The sequence below is a fragment of the Leptonotus elevatus genome, chromosome 4, assembly GCF_054856555.1.
Source record: "Leptonotus elevatus isolate MCC_2025b chromosome 4, RoL_Lele_1.0, whole genome shotgun sequence".
Classification (NCBI taxonomy): domain Eukaryota; kingdom Metazoa; phylum Chordata; class Actinopteri; order Syngnathiformes; family Syngnathidae; genus Leptonotus; species Leptonotus elevatus.
The window spans coordinates 11,820,468-11,835,998 of NC_141242.1; the positions used below are offsets into that span (position 1 = coordinate 11,820,468).

General features: G+C 40.0%; 3 protein-coding genes across 6 annotated transcripts; 1 reads left to right on the top strand and 2 right to left on the bottom strand.

Annotated features, from left to right (window-relative positions):
- Positions 1–771: 771 nt before the first annotated feature.
- Positions 772–3,464, top strand: tnnt2d (troponin T2d, cardiac). The gene is made up of 9 exons (XM_086074934.1): positions 772–790; positions 870–927; positions 1,003–1,119; positions 1,584–1,661; positions 1,727–1,837; positions 2,055–2,161; positions 2,240–2,330; positions 3,042–3,079; positions 3,153–3,464. The coding sequence occupies exons 2-9, from the start codon at positions 874–876 to the stop codon at positions 3,196–3,198; spliced, it is 642 nt and encodes a 213-aa protein (XP_085931060.1). The 5' UTR covers positions 772–790; positions 870–873; the 3' UTR covers positions 3,199–3,464.
- On the bottom strand, positions 3,457–11,176 carry dnm1l (dynamin 1-like). Of its 2 annotated transcripts, XM_086074928.1 has the most exons (19): positions 10,942–11,176; positions 9,897–10,041; positions 9,045–9,074; positions 8,473–8,519; positions 8,317–8,388; positions 7,744–7,830; positions 7,499–7,661; positions 7,289–7,409; positions 7,083–7,214; positions 6,532–6,738; positions 6,034–6,154; positions 5,799–5,954; positions 5,496–5,585; positions 5,330–5,422; positions 5,172–5,225; positions 4,721–4,900; positions 4,508–4,617; positions 4,252–4,411; positions 3,457–4,075 (listed from the first exon to the last, which is right to left on the bottom strand). In XM_086074928.1, exons 1-19 carry the CDS (start codon positions 11,041–11,043, stop codon positions 4,019–4,021), a joined length of 2,127 nt encoding a protein of 708 aa, XP_085931054.1. In that variant the 5' UTR covers positions 11,044–11,176; the 3' UTR covers positions 3,457–4,018. The 2 variants fall into 2 exon arrangements, with proteins under 2 accessions (XP_085931054.1, XP_085931055.1); XM_086074929.1 differs by lacking the exon at positions 9,045–9,074 and having other exon boundaries at positions 3,460–4,075.
- Positions 11,177–11,586: 410 nt separating this feature from the next.
- dnajb9a (DnaJ heat shock protein family (Hsp40) member B9a) lies at positions 11,587–15,401 on the bottom strand. 3 transcript variants are annotated; one of them, XM_086073790.1, is made up of 3 exons: positions 15,086–15,401; positions 14,731–14,954; positions 11,587–13,269 (listed from the first exon to the last, which is right to left on the bottom strand). In XM_086073790.1, the coding sequence occupies exons 2-3, from the start codon at positions 14,945–14,947 to the stop codon at positions 12,848–12,850; spliced, it is 639 nt and encodes a 212-aa protein (XP_085929916.1). In that variant the 5' UTR covers positions 14,948–14,954; positions 15,086–15,401; the 3' UTR covers positions 11,587–12,847. The 3 variants fall into 3 exon arrangements, with proteins under 3 accessions (XP_085929916.1, XP_085929914.1, XP_085929913.1); XM_086073788.1 differs by having other exon boundaries at positions 14,731–14,959; positions 15,156–15,397; XM_086073787.1 differs by having other exon boundaries at positions 14,731–14,959; positions 15,086–15,396.
- Between the last annotated feature and the right edge of the window lie 130 nt (positions 15,402–15,531).

Here is a 15,531-nt window from a genome sequence, read left to right on the forward strand (position 1 = left end):
GATTAAAAAAATATTGATACATGCCTTTTGTTGGATGGTGTTTGTTTATAAATAATGCACAGGTAAAGGTAAGCTTTTTTGGTGGGGGGGGGGGACAAAAGTCAGCAATACAAGCAACAGGTCACTGTCATTTGCATCTTTTTAGGGGCTGAGGCAGGCTGCACTCGTCATTTTGTTTGCTCTAAAATTGGAGTGTCTCCTTTTAAACGGTGTGAATGTGTCACTATGCTGTTTATCGATCACAAATATTTGTCTTGGTTTAAAAAAAAAAGATAGATTTTTTTTAAGAGCCTGCTTCAAGAGCAACATGACGGACACAGAAGAGGTCGTGGACGAGGAAACTCAGTATGTCGTCAGACTCGCCATTGTTATATTTATTGTATATGTTCAGTAGTATTTGAATTGCTATGTAGGAACAGATTGTAACTTGTATTTCATGTCTTTTTCTACATTTCATGTGAAGGGAGGAAGAAGGTAAGATCATTCTCCTACTATATATCTGTATGACTTTATTAAGTGAACATGTAAGAATGCCTCTTTTGGGTTTCATTTTTTTAGATACTGTACAATATTTTTTTATTGTTGCTATCTTCCTAAATAATCATTTTATTGGTGCCCAGTTAAAGTTACATGGAGAGAAAAATTAACTTTTTTTCTTTTCTGTATTATAACTTTGAACTTAACCTACTTTTTTTTTTTAATTAACACTTGAACATATTGGGTCATAATGTCGGTTATTTTCTCTCTCTTTTTCCTTCTCTTTTAAAGATGACTCAAAGCCAAAACCAAAGTAAGTTAATTTCTCATAATTAACAATCGCGTTTCATGCTTCTTCTGCTATTTATCAACTGTTTTGCTCAATTACACAGATTCATGTCAAACATTGCGGCCCCAAAGATCCCGGATGGCGAGAAAGTGGATTTTGATGTGAGTTTAACCGCACGAGATGCTTAAAACGAGTTGACGCATGTCGTGAATATCGTACACTACTTGTGAGTGCAGGACATCCACAGGAAGCGTATAGATAAAGATCTGTCTGAGCTGCAGTCGCTCATCGAGGCTCACTTCATCCAGAGGAAGAAGGAGGAAGAGGAGCTGGTCGCCCTCGTCAACAGAATTGTGAGTCCGGACCAAAGCAGATATTAAATTTGCAGCAAATTTGACAATGTTTCTTAAAGTCACTGTACACAAAAAAATATTTTTAAATAAATAAAATCCCTTGGTTGAATTGTTGGGGAGGCTACTACTTAGACTAGTAGTACTTTATAACCGGAAATTCATTATAATAAGCTAGCTTACGTTACGCTCCCCTACCCATTTAAGGGGCACACCGTTGTCTGCCCTTTGTTAGTCTTTCAACAGCCAATTTGTGGGCGGAGTTTAGCGGCTGAAGGGTCATGATTAAGTTATTTTCTCATCTACAACATACAGTGAAAAATGTTTTCTGCATTCAACCCATCAATGCAATCACTTGGCACTGGGGCAGTTCAATTTGTGCCCCAGGCATTCCGCCTAGCAACAAAGGACAGCACAGTTTCATACCAAATCAAATCAAAACTTCAAATGTGTTTGTTTGCTTAAAGGAAAAGCGTCGCGAAGAGAGAGATGAGCAGCAAAGGATCCGGGCCGAGATGGAGAAAGAGAGGCAGGCCAGGCTTGCCGTAAGTTCACATTCATTAAGAAAACACGAGTGAGCATGACGTTTGTATGCGTCCGCTACATCCAGGAGGAGAAGGAGCGAAGAGAGCAGGAGGATCATCGCAAGAAGCACGATGACGACGCCAAGAAGAAGAAGGTCCTCTCCACCATGACCCAGCAGTACGGCGCCGGACAGAAGGTCATGCAGCTTATTACTTTCACATACATGTTAATACAAATGCAAGCAATACAGTAATTTCAATTTTGGGGAATATTTTTGCATCAAGTAGCATCCAGTATACTATTTTTCATTGCATTCTACAATTGATTGCATTATACAAACTTTACCACGTCAACAGATTTTATGGAATCTAGAAGAAAGTGCATTTACTGAATTTTGTATTTTGCCAAAATAGAGTGAAAAGAAAGGTAAAAAGCAGACAGAGAGAGAGAAGAAGAAGAAGATTCTGGCTGAGCGCAGGAAGGCGCTCAGCATCGACCACTTGAGTGACGACAAACTGCAGTACGACAAACAAGGGGCTGGTAAAAATGATAATAATACGGAATATGATATGAGATCAACGATGGCATGTGTGCGCAGGGAGAAGGCTAACGAGCTGTGGCAATGGCTGATGCAATTGGAGATGGAGAAGTACGACCTCAACGACAAATTCAAAAAGCAGAAGTGTGACGTGAGTCCATCAATACATACACGATACATACATAAGCAGCAATCACAATTGCATACTATGGATGCTGGATGTCCTGATCACAATTCAGAGTTACGTGATTTTGAATATCTGCCAATGCCAAGTCCCAAACTGATACTTCCACAATAAATTAAGAAGGAAAAAAACAGCATGTCTATATTATCAATTGCTTTAATTATTTTTATTTGATCCCCAACAACATGACGCTATAAGCAAGTAGACCAACAAATCAAAATCTTAAAAAAAAAAGTAATTCCATCAGGGGCATTACATTATTAGATTATACTATACTATACTATATTATATAATTTTACCCTTAAATGGAAAACGACATTACATTTTTTGTTAATGTTACTAAATATTTAAAGGAATTTTTCATATTTTTGCTTGGCAGCATTTTCAACATTCAATTAAAAAAAAGTCACCATATTTAAATAAAAATTAACAACAACAAAAAACGAATGTATTTTTTATTTGAATTATTTTAAAATAATTAATACAAAATATATTTGTACAAAATCCAAATGTTTACTTATTACTTCTTAAACATACAAAATGTTGAGTAAAATAGTACGTTTGAACAATTTATTTAGGACACATTTTCAAATATTTCAAACAGCATTTTATTTTTCTCTTTTTACTCTAATTCTTACTATTTGGTTACTTGTTAATTGTGTTTTATGCCACTTGCAGATCAACCTGCTGCTTGTCCGAGTGAAGGATCACCAGAGGTAAATTCACATGAAACACTTTTTTGCTAATGAGTTCAATTGTTTGATTTCATGCTGTTGTGTTTGTTTTTAGTGCCAAGGGGCGTGGCAAGGGCAAGATGGGAGCCCGTCTGAGGTGAAGATGGCGCGTCCTCACCCCCCACCCAGGGACACGCCAAGCCAGGACACTAGTGTACTTCTATTCATACTTCATATCAATAAACAAGCATCCACTCCATGAGAGTCACAAAGGGGATTTTGTTTGTGTGCTAACACACTATAATCCATACCGCATGTCTTACTGTAATACTGTATACTGTGCTTGCTGGTGGAAACAAATTGACACAAACACACGGGACTGATTTGGTGCTTTTTAGTGTTATACTGTGTGTGTAAGAGTCCTATACAGCAAATCAATAAAATGCAGTGGAATTCGGAAGCTGTCAGTTTTTGAGGGTAACGAGTTGCAGACAGTTACACAAAATCCACAAAAAACGGCAAATGGACGAGATCTTCAGCGAATACTGTAATGGAGGATAGGTTAAACAAAAAGCAAAAATGGGACTTCATGAATGTCAAACTACAAATACACAGAGTTTCACTGTACTCAAATAGGAGTGGGGTTGGAAGTTAGTACGCGATATGAGATGACAACGACACCCGTTTTCTTTGTCATGTCTATCTTTAATTATATTCAACACAAAATGATGGATAATAACATCATCCCTATAGATACAGTTTGGTTCATAAGAAAAATAGATTATTCCTAGTCATGGGGATGTTTGGTGGAAACTGGATGGCAAGACTTTTGCTCATCCAGACTGTACATTCAAAACTATTATTTGTATTGTGAGGACTGTCGATTTCTACGCGGACCTGTGTGCGGGGGGCTGGTGGTCCGTGTGGTGGATGTGGGAGTGGATTGAGTAAAGGGAGGAGCCTGAAGGAGAGCGGCTTCTCTCACCATAAGTGTGTTTCTCTGATCTCCGCAATCACTTGGCTGGCTTTCTGCAGGGCCTGCGTACACCAATGACACGGTAGTCACGTATTGCGCCGTTGCACCTGATCAAGTGGCTAGTCTTGTCTTATTTTTTTTGGTTCACTCACAAATAAGAACTAAATTCTCCCTCCATTATGGCATAAGGATCAAATGGCAGATTTAGTTACAGTGTGTATATTTCAGATTTGGGTACCTTGAGCATGTCCGCCGCCTCGTTACGTCGCTGCGCCATGTCCTCCGATTCAGTCAGCAGGTCGTCCAACAGTACCGACTTATACAACTGACCTACCAGCTCGCTCTGCAGACAGTCTTTCACGTGGTTCACCAGGAAGTGCATCACTGCTTTGGGCACACTGAGAAGGAGCATGGACGGAAACGGTGAGACGGTGAAGACTGTCACAGAGGATTCTGACTATTGATAGCTCACATGATTGTAGCTTTTTATTTACCTGTCCTGGATGTTTTTCCGTACAATAAGAAAATAAGACTTGATGAGCCTCTCGATGACCTCACAGTCTCTCTGTTCCCGAGCAGACAACTTCCTGGACACTGGAACAGGCTGGAAAGAAAAAACACATATGAGGAGGAGCTATATCATGGAAAAGTGACTTTTTGAAGGCTTGTATACAAATTCTGTTGCTCCCCTTTGAAGTCGTTCTTACCACATCGAGTAAATTAACAGCATGACCCTTCTGAGGACTGACAGGGAGGGGGTTCTGTGGCATCAGCCTGTCGCCCGCAGCGCCGTCCTCCCCCCTTTTCAGCATCCCTCTCCAGTTCCCCGTCCCGCCACTGTCGGCCTGATCTGCAGAAGATGCACTCTGAGCGCCACCTGCTGCCACCTGCTGACCGGAAGAAGGATTGGCAAGGGAGACAAGAATAATCAACATGAGGTTGTATGAAAAATAAAAAGACTCGCTACAAATTTTGATGGAATTAGGTACGAGTACTTTTTTATTGTTGTCACTAAAATTGAACCAATAGTGTAATGTAGCTCATGTCTTTTTATAGTTTAAGAAATGTAAAATTGCACTGCATCATAACGATTTAGTGATTTCTAATGGGTTTGTACAGCTCATGTATTGGAGATTGTGATTTCTAACAAAACAGCACCTTGTCTCGGGGAACAGCAGACGGCAGGTCCCTCATTCTGTTGCGTCTTTGCTCCTGTGAAAATACACAGAAATGATTTTAAGTGGGTGAATGACAATTAAAAATAATTTGCAATAAAAAAAAACAGTATAAAGAGAAACATGGCACAAGGCTTGTACTTCAATGTTATGGTTCATGAGGCCACAGGCGTCAGCAAAGTCAGGATGTTTGGTGTTGATATACGCCAGCTCGATGGCAACCAGGTTATGAACCTCAAGACAAAAACACATTTAAATGTGAATTGTTTTTAATATTATAAAGTTGTGATGTGGGCAGTTTTCCTACCATGTCATTGGTGACTGGTAGTCTCTTTCTCAACAGGGAGGTGACCACTTCCACGATGGCATCATGAAGCTTTGGGAATCTCAGCAGCTCCTACAGAAAAAAACAAAACAAAAAAACCAATACATTTTCAAAGTTTAAATTGCAGTGTAGGAAAATTAACGTAGGAAATGAAGCTCTCACAAGCAGGTACAGTGGACCCCTCCACATGCTCACTCCATTTAATACTTAAGTTCCACTATTTGAAATGAATTGAGGTTTACCACAATATTCTAAATTGCGACCATAGTTGTGGCCAGTTGTCACCTGTGTGCTGTAGTTGCTGCAGTGTTGGATGATCCTCTGCATCTCCTCGTGGACCAGCTCCACGCAGCGCAAACTTGGCTCCTCCAGACGCTTCACTTGTCTCTTGACCAGCAACTCGAAGGAAATCTCGGGCACAAACAAAGCAGGCCTAGGCCCCTGGAAACAATATGTCACAGCATTCAAATGGTTGCTAAGAGTTGGCTATGTATCAAGTCCAGATGTTGCAGGGACCGACCGTTGCATTACGGATCGCCGTGAGCACGTCGATCGTCGTCAGGCCGCCCAAGGGATCTACCGACTCCAACGTGCGACCGAAAGTCTCGTGGAATATGTAACAGATTCTCGCACCGCCGCAGCTGAGGAGGAGCAGAGGTGGAAAGTGATTTTTAGAGAGTGCGGATCTAGCGGGGGTGGCTATGGTCGCACTAAACTTTAACCTGACGATTTTTCATTTTGCAGTGTTGCCGGGTCCCCATCAAGTAGTGACAAGAAGGTTGTGTGTGTATGAAACCCAAAATAGTGTTCAAATATCTATTGTTTAAAGGTTTATGTCTACCACTGCGTTGATGCTAGTTCCGTTCGCCCGTCTGGGGCAGTTTGTATTGTTTGTTAGCATCAAGCTAGTGGACTCGCATCTTATGTAGTTTGGTTAAATACACAACGTGTTATTCTTTGTGGCTATAAACAGCTTTAAGCACGCACAGAAATGTTGGTCCTTTGCTGTGTGACTTACAGTTCAGCCGTCTCGATGTACTTGGCCGTGCCCTCGATGGTGTGGCAGTACTCAGCGGCAAACTTGGTGATGAGCTGCAGCAAGGTGGCGCTTTGGTCCTCCACAGGCTCGCCGTAGCTGTTGAGCAGAGACTGGTACTGTGCCGCCAGCACATTGATCCTGGTTTTCAGCTCCGGGAGGCAGTCTCGGATGTGGTGCATGAGCAATCTACACCCAAGATGACAAGATGAGTCAACTGTTAAACTAAATGACTAAATGACTTACTTATTGAATTTTTTTTTCTTCACAATTTAGTATTAATACAATTTCTCTGACATTGTTTCGTCAAAATAACCTCAGGATTATAAACACTTTTGTGAAATTTTGATATCAAAACTATCCATTTGAATATGTTGTCGGAATTAAAAAAATAATAATTAAACACTCTGCAAATACTACATAAGTATAGCTTACAACTACAATCAGACATTCTGATTAAATATTATTATTGGTTATCATTAGACCTACAGATATATGTACTGGCCTTTTAAAAAAGGAACTACCTCTCTTACCTATTTAGTGTCCTGGCTAGATATTTAGTTCCACTTCTGTTTGCAAGGGAGGGGTACTTTTTTTGTAGAAAAGCGTACTCATCACGAATAGCATCCGCCACTGACTTCTTCTGATTAATATCCAGCTGGCTCCTAGAATTAAAAAAAAAAAGCAACACAAAACAGTTAGCACACCACATGACTGACGTGTGCGTACGGACAGTCACCTGTTGACTACTCCAATAATGCCAAGTTTGACAGGAATGACTCGGCCCATCAGGATATCCATTGCGTCTGTTCCAGCATCCATCAAATCCAGCTTGGTCACCACTGCTAGCGTCCTCCTGCCTGGACACAGCACGAAGGAAGCAATTAGGACATGAGTCAGCAATGTTTTCCGGGCAAATGAAAAAAAAAACAAAAAACAGCACGTTTACCATCAGGATCAACTTCACGGGCCACTTTGAGAGCCTCTGACGTTGCCATGTCTGTGTTGGCAGCAGTCACAGCCAGGATGATGGAGTTTGGGTTCGAGATGTACTTCACGATCAGTTCACGGATCTGAATCTCAATGTCTTTGGGTTGGTCTCCCACCGGCACCTTCAAAATAAGAATTAAATCTAATCATTCAATACAGGAAATGTGACCACATTCACATCTGGACAGGTTTAATGTATCTCACCTTCGTAATGCCAGGAAGGTCAACCAGTGTGAGGTTGACAACATGTGGTGAGAAGACTTTGAGATGAATGGGTTCATCACTGATACCCTGAGGACAAAAACAAAGCAAAACATGAAGGCTGCATTTGCCTCAGGAAATTTCCTCAGCACAAAGTGGAAATTACACAAGAAGCCAGAAGCTGTTTTTTGTGTTGGTATTTTCTGGTTGTATATACACATGCCATTAACCCAAAAACGTGAGTACATCCCTCACCTTTTTGTAAATATTTAATGTTATCTTTTCATGGGATAACAATCAAGAAATGACTATTTGCTACAATGTAAATGAATCAGTGTACATCTTGTTTAACAGTAACAATTTACTATAACTTGAAAATAACTCAACACTGTCCCAGGAAAAGATAATATGGACAAAAACGTGAGTATCTCACTTTTGATGGATACTACATTTAATTTGAATTTCTATTTTGAATGTTCTGTTCTATTTTGAGATCATGGACTTAACATGCATTTTCCATAAAACACCTAACGGCTACAACTTCTTGGCAAACATGTTAAAAAATGATGTCTATACCTTGTTAATGCCTGATATTCTTTCCGTTTCTGCTTCGATTTCTTGACGGATCTCCTCGAAACTAGAGTAGATCTAAAAAAAACAAAAAAATAAAATAAAATAAAACGGCCACTTTAGTGGGCTCATTTGACATAATTTATTTTTATTCAACTTTACCTTGTTTTTGGTATGCAGGAATTTGCCCCATTCCTCGCCATCGATGCCTACAGAGATAAAAAATAATAATAATTGAGGGCATCAGTCAAACGTGACCAACAGATCACTGTTCTATGTTCAGCTTCTCACGAGAGGAATTTTGTAGTGGCTAAATTGGAATGTAAAAACTCTCCAGAGCAAAAAGCTGAGGACAAAAATAGAGTGGGGAAAACAAAGTTTTCCTAAATGGAAAAAAATGGCAGGAGCAGAGTAAAACCCTTCAGCACAAAGAAGACAGGCATGTTTGGGGAAGGAATAAGGCAACCAAAGCGGCACAACAAAACAAGGAGGCAAAAGGCGAAGCCTATTAGCCATCTCAGGCGAAGCTGGCGGTTCAGGACATTGCAGCTGTTTTGGGTGTTCGGGTATGTTCAGAGAATGATGGAAAAAAAATGTTTCAATCAATCTGAACTTAGTAAAGCCATGTGGGTGGGCGGTTTATCACAGGCTACTCATATACGTAGGTGCGGAAATGGGGAGGATATATTATACTGTGTATACAAACACGATAAGGCAAATAATAAAAGGGAAACCTCTGTAAAAGCGCCCATTTTTCTTGAATTCTGTAGTTTAAGAGAGAGACAACAAATTGGTTAGCCTGATGGGTGCCTACTTGTGGAGGACACAGCACAGTACCACAGCTGAACACAGTTGCGGTAACATACAAATACACTTGAAAGCTCTGAGGTTCAAAATAATCCATTTCGGGATCCTTATCCTGTGTGTTAAGGGTGATTTTTCCTCCACGATCTGCTCGGCGAACAGAAGCGAGTTGTGGGAAAAAAATGGAGTCACAAGCGCTAGCTATGGTGACAACGGACTACACAAAAATCATCAATCTGGCAGATTTTGAACAATTCTTCTAGCTGTGTAGTACCAATCTAAGTTGCAGTTAACTGTAAAACTAAAAATCAAACAAAGAGAATTACAAGTCATGTGTTTAACCAAAACAAACTAACTTTGTCAGACAATGTAAAATGCTGTACACGAGCTAACTGATGTAGCATCACTGTCGCGGTAGTTTTAAACAACTTCGAGTTGAAAACAAGCAGTAGCCAAACATACAGAAAGAGAAAAAGGAAAGACAATACTCAAGGGCATATTGTATATTCTTTATCTTCAGCGGAAAATGACTATAATTATGCCATCTTAGTTATGTTGGTACAGCGACTTTAATATATAAACAATATGTAATTGCTTGATGTGTTGCTTTCAGCACGCTTAAACTAGAGGTAAAGAACTTCAAAAATAGCCCTTGCTTCCTTTAATATTTCTCTGTGAGGCCCTCGGAGGAAAAGGTTAGGACAGCTCTGCTATAAACAATTATGCTAGTGGACTACAAGATGCAATAACTTTAAAAAAAGAAAACAATATGCCAGTGATACCATTTTCTTCATTGGTCTTCCGCCGATCTTCGGAATCAATGTGGACGAGCTGGAAGATAAGAGGACGACGGGTCACGACGCCTGTGCCACGCGGTAGTACATCCCTGCCAACAAGGCTCTCTAAAACAGAACTCTTGCCGCTGCTCTAGAAAGAAAAACACACACAAAAAGTCAGAGGGCAATTGTCTTTACATTTGAAGTTTGGATGAATACAATGTGGTTTTATTTGTACTTAGGACTGGTTTTCTTTACATGGTGTTCATACATGACATGCACAACTTGTAATTAAAACCAGCAGAAAACATGCAGAGACTTGGTTTGTCGCACTCTGAACACCCGCTGATGCTTGCCAAAAAGGCTGAGACCGCCACATCCAATTAGCCGGTCAGAGAAAGTAACCACGTTTGGCAAAACCTGCCACTTTAAACCAATTAGGCTCTAGTGTAGGGCTTTTTACATAAGGGAGGCGTTTATTTTGGACAATAGCAGTGTACAGTGATAATGGATCATATTATATGTTATGGGAGGTCATATTTTAATGAATGCAATTGCTGGTATATAGTACAGGCTGATTACTATTAACTAAATTCAATGTAGCTGCTATAAGAAATGTATCACCATGCTGAATAATATAAGCTATTTATAAACGAAGTGACCACACATGGACTGGGACGTATTTTCCATCAGTCTGGAAATAGGCTAAATATGAGTTAAGTAGGAAACAATATACTACATGTTACAACAATTATGTTATGATGTATTACAAATTTACGATAAAGAAAACCATGACAGATTAAGCCAGTCAGGGCCAAATATCCACTTGTTTTTGTTATGATGATCTATGCTACCAATAAATGACGAACAAAACAATATTAGCGAAAATATACTTTCGCTTGTTTAATTTTAAGGTTATTTAACACACATAACAACCAAACTGGGTGGTAATGTAATAAAAATAGAAGCCACATAAACTCAGACTGAAGTTCTACCAACTAGGTCTCATGCTAACAAACTCGCTAGCCTCCAAAACAGTGTCGTTTCTCACCTGAGTCCCCACAACAACTATCTGCGGCAGATGAATGATGTCAGCGCCCACCGTGTTAAAAACATCTTGCAGTTTGTTTATGACAGGTATGAGGGCCTCCATGAGCTCCGAAAAAGATTCGGACCTGTCGAAAAAAGGACACTTCTCGGTTCTTCACAAAGTCATTCAATGTCCCGCGAATGGCTAAGCTAGCGATTGACAATTTGACATCTCGTTCACTCCGCGGCGCAAACTTCTGCGCATTGCACCGTTGCATTGTGGGGGATAGCGTTGCGCTATGGGATTCGCGTGGCGATAGTACTGACTACTGAACTACATTTCCTGTACGTGACGTCAAGAATGTTGCGCACCACAACAAAATCTCCTACGCAACAGTAACCAAGGCTGCGACCAAAATATTTCCACAGAAGCCAATGGGAACTAAGGTTAAAAATATTTACAAGAAAAATGTGAATAAAATACTTTTAAACTAAATATTTTTTTCAATATACTTTATATTGATTTGATTACAAATAAAAAACTCCCATTTTTTTTTTATGGGTATTCTGCCCCACAAAAACGTGTTAACTCAGTAACTCACTCAGAAAACAGCAATTCCACGAAAGGTAAAGTTATAATACACCAAATAAGAGGAGATATTCAGTCTTACCTTTTTGTCACAACACATCTTTATTTGTCATAACACATCTTTAAAAACCAAAGGCAGCTATCCACAAACTCATAGAAAGGGTTAAGTGCTTGGATTGGAGTTTTCAAATACAAATATTGCACATAACTAAACTGACCATTATATCACTAGCTAGTAATGACATAGCATGTTAGAAAAACTCTATACTGTTGTGTGGGTTCCTACTACATTGGAAGCATCATATTATTTTCAATATTCACACATAACTTTTATACATCCTGATTACATTTTACGGCTGAAACTCTTATCAAGTACATTCAATCAAAATTTCAGGTCTCAAAAACATAAACCTGAAGCTTTTTAAATTTAGGTTTGTACTAGTAATAATTACATTACACAACTACATTTTCATGGGGGAGCCTTGGTGGCAAAACAGATGTTTAATTTTTTATATCAACCTGTCACAAAAACACATCTATTTAGTATTTACATTTATTATTTTGAATGGTAGCTCTTAAAACTATACAAATAGCACCAACAGAAATACAACCATATATGGTTGGTGAGCAAGGGACATATTGAGAAAAATAGCTTTTGGATTTCTTAACATTACTTGAAGGTGCTTAAAGTAAGGCGATCTCAAAGTCGACACACTGATGTAAGAAAATAAAGTGGACATTGATGTTAAACTACACCAAGTCCTAAGGATAGCTTGCGAAGAACAAGAACAAATGGGAACTTCACACAAGAAGGCTTTAACAAAGACTAAAACTCAGACCCACAGAAATGCGATGCACACGTGCAAAGCACTTGTGACAGACTGCCCCATTGCCCTCTATCCAAAAATACGAAAAATACTATAAACTTGGTGGCCTGATAGACAACGGTGGAGTCGAACGTCTACCTCAATTTGAATCTCAGTGCGGGCCATTCCTTCTCTCGACTGGTTACAGAAACTTTTACAACCGGGACAGCAGCTTTCAATGTTACATTCAGGGTTGCAATATATCCAACATTTGAAATTGTCCAAAGGAATTCAACCTCTTCTTTAAGCTGTGTGAGGGACTTAAAGGCAGCTGAGAGGATTCAGAAGCACCATGGAATTAGAAACTTTTCTGCTCAACAGGTATGTTTATCACCTTTTTGAAATTATACATTCCCAAAAAAAGTGACTAAGACTAAGTTCATATCTTTCTAGCAAATCTAGTCACATTCAAATGTACGTTTCTGACTCATCATTACAAATGTATGGTATACGGATAAGGTGGCTATTGCATCCTAAGATGCAGTGCAGTCTGTGTACGTGGTCACCATATTCCCTCTGCGCTGCGTCACTGTTCTACAGTGCTGTTTGGACGTAGCGCGGTACACGCTTTCAGTCTGTGTGGGGTGCGTTTGGAAGGCGAACATCTTCTCGATGTCGTCGAACAGGTCTCCAAAGACGCCGGCTCCTTGAAAGTGTCTTTTGTGTCGGCCGTGGGATGATTCCCGCTGGGAACGTTCATCGAAGTGTTGCCTGTGCCGGGCTTGCCTGTTGTTGTGGCCGTACATATCAAAGTCCTTGAAGATGTCGTCAAATTTGAAGCTGAAAGGTTGGTGCTCGCTCCGGCTTTGCTGCGCCCGCGCTGTGAAATAGGAGGCATCGCCACCAAACTGGTCATACTCTCGTCTTCTGGTTGCGTCAGATAACACCTCATAAGCTGAAAAAAATACAAGCAGATAAAGACTGAGCAAATGTGATTATAACAGTACCTTCTAACTTGTGAGTTTTATTTGATCTATGACAATGTCTGTAATTCAAATCAACTTTCTCCATTCAAATAAATTGAAATGCCATTAATCTGTCCATCATCATCTTCTTCTTCTTGCTTTTGTGCCATGCGATTAAACAGCAACCGGTACAGCGTGTACTCCGCCACTTAGCCCCAAGTGAACTGAGATAGGCTTCGGTTCATCCAATAAAGTGTTATTCACCATTTGCACTGATGTCACGTGATTACGTGACGGCGGAAGGAAATGATTGTTGAATGGAAGTGGACGTGACCCGGAGCAACTTAGTGACTTAGCAACTGTTATTTTACAAATTAAAAGTTATTATTGCCCATAGAGCCATGAAATCTACTACTTCAACCGAAATTCGCCTGTCAATCGAAGTTGCACATTTAGTCGCGACTCATAGAGCGCGATATTTACTTATGTTGGAGATCACTAGTTTGAAAACAGTCCCTTACCTTCTGTTGCCTGCTGTTTTTACCAAGTTAATCAAATCACCGACTTTGCCGGAATTCACAGCGAACGACCTATATCATTATGTAGTCAATGCCGTCTCTTTCCTCCACCGGGGCTGATTCAAAAGCTTGTCGCTGGCTGAGTCTCTGGGACGAGATGCTACGCTCACACCGGGGGACAATATACCTCGTAATGCAAAGGTAAAACTTGTTTGTCATGCTAACTGACTTATTTTGACACAGTCCGTTCTATATTGAAACGTTGTGATGATGTTATGTGACTATGTTTACTAGCATGGAACTATCGTCGTGGCAAGCTATGCGCTTAATTTCATGATTATGACTTGAGCTCCAGAGTGAAAAACTCCAAGCACAAAGACGAAATCCCCCAATATTAAACTGTCAAATGCACTTAATAGTTTTGAAGAAGGTGCATTTTAAAACTAAGCTGTGTGTTCGTGCAGTTGGCGTGGACGCTAACTATCTGGCTCGTTAATGTGATTTGAAACACGCAATTCAACACCTGTTACAATCTTTGTTAGAGTGTACATTTATCTACTAATAACATTTATCTACCAACGTCGCAAAAAATTATCGCTGCAAATCCGTGAATACTTTAAGGGATGCCAGTCATTTCTGTTGATTGCTGCTATCAATCGATGTATTTTGTCTTCATTTGTAGGTATGCATTTGGTTTACTCCTTTGTCTGCCTGTACAACCGACCGCACAGCAAGATATGACAATTTTACAAGATAATTGATTAGATAAAGGCCTTTACGCTGTACGAGATTCAATGTTTACAATACAGGCAAGTGGCTCTTTTGTCGTCCAGCGTCCAGGAAGGGGCGTTCCCATGAGGACTGTGACGTCACGTGCAAAAGGTCAATAGGAGATGTTTGGATGGTGATAGTGATAGCATGAATCAAATGTACCTTCTGCAATTTCCCTGAATCTCACTTCAGCGTCGGGGCTGTTGTTCTTATCAGGGTGATACCTCATGGCGAGCCTGTGAAAAGCTTTCTTTATCTGCCGCTCAGTGGCGTCTTTTGGCACTCCCAGTATGTCGTAGTAGTCCTTCTTGGCAAGAAGCAGCTCTGCCATCACGAGGAGGCACACGGCCATCTTCAGAGCAGACTGAGCGTTGGCCATGGCTCAGCTGTCCTGCACAATAAACATAAAAACAATGAGACGAGTTTACTTGACAAGGAAAACTTGCGGTTCTAAGGCACTCGAAATGGCAAACGTCTGCCAAATTGCCAATACGTTTCAGACACGTCTCCCACTCACCTTTTATGAGGTGCAAGTGCAAACCAAGCCACAGGACTGTATAAAATATTTAACTGAATATGTAATATACCTGGAGCTCATTTATTTGACGAGAAACTTGACGTTCTTAGCTTCAAATGTGAGTGGCAGGAACTGGCGCCATCGGTGCATTTCTTCTTCGGTGGCTGTCCGCTAGCATGGCAACTGGTCATGTTTGTACACGTCTCTACCCTTTGGTAAAAGATGGAAATACACTACTTTTATTTTTATTTTTTTTATTATCATTGTTTAATAGTTTTAAAATAATAATAATACATATTATTTTCAGAGTTTCACCGTGTGATACTTGTTCAGATTAGTCAAAAAAAATCTAAATGACTGATTAAGGCCAAATTTATCTTTCCTATTGATCTATACATTATTTATGTGATAGTTTCCCGTACCATCGCTCCATTTCACAAAAATAA

Bases quoted from the DNA above. Each gene is read 5' to 3' on its own strand.
- tnnt2d (XM_086074934.1), top strand. From the start codon at position 874: ATGTCAAACATTGCGGCCCCAAAGATCCCGGATGGCGAGAAAGTGGAT. The intron at 1,662-1,726 runs GTAAGTTCACAT...CGCTACATCCAG, and splicing joins AGAGGCAGGCCAGGCTTGCC to GAGGAGAAGGAGCGAAGAGA. The intron at 1,838-2,054 runs GTCATGCAGCTT...TTGCCAAAATAG, and splicing joins AGTACGGCGCCGGACAGAAG to AGTGAAAAGAAAGGTAAAAA.
- dnm1l (XM_086074928.1), bottom strand. From the start codon at position 11,043: ATGGAGGCCCTCATACCTGTCATAAACAAACTGCAAGATGTTTTTAAC. The intron at 8,389-8,472 runs GTAAAGTTGAAT...TGTTTTTTTTAG, and splicing joins TCCTGCATACCAAAAACAAG to ATCTACTCTAGTTTCGAGGA. The intron at 6,739-7,082 runs GTAAGAGAGGTA...TCTTGGGTGTAG, and splicing joins CTAGCCAGGACACTAAATAG to ATTGCTCATGCACCACATCC.
- dnajb9a (XM_086073790.1), bottom strand. From the start codon at position 14,947: ATGGCCAACGCTCAGTCTGCTCTGAAGATGGCCGTGTGCCTCCTCGTG. The intron at 13,270-14,730 runs GTACATTTGATT...TATTTTTTTCAG, and splicing joins ATTCAGGGAAATTGCAGAAG to CTTATGAGGTGTTATCTGAC.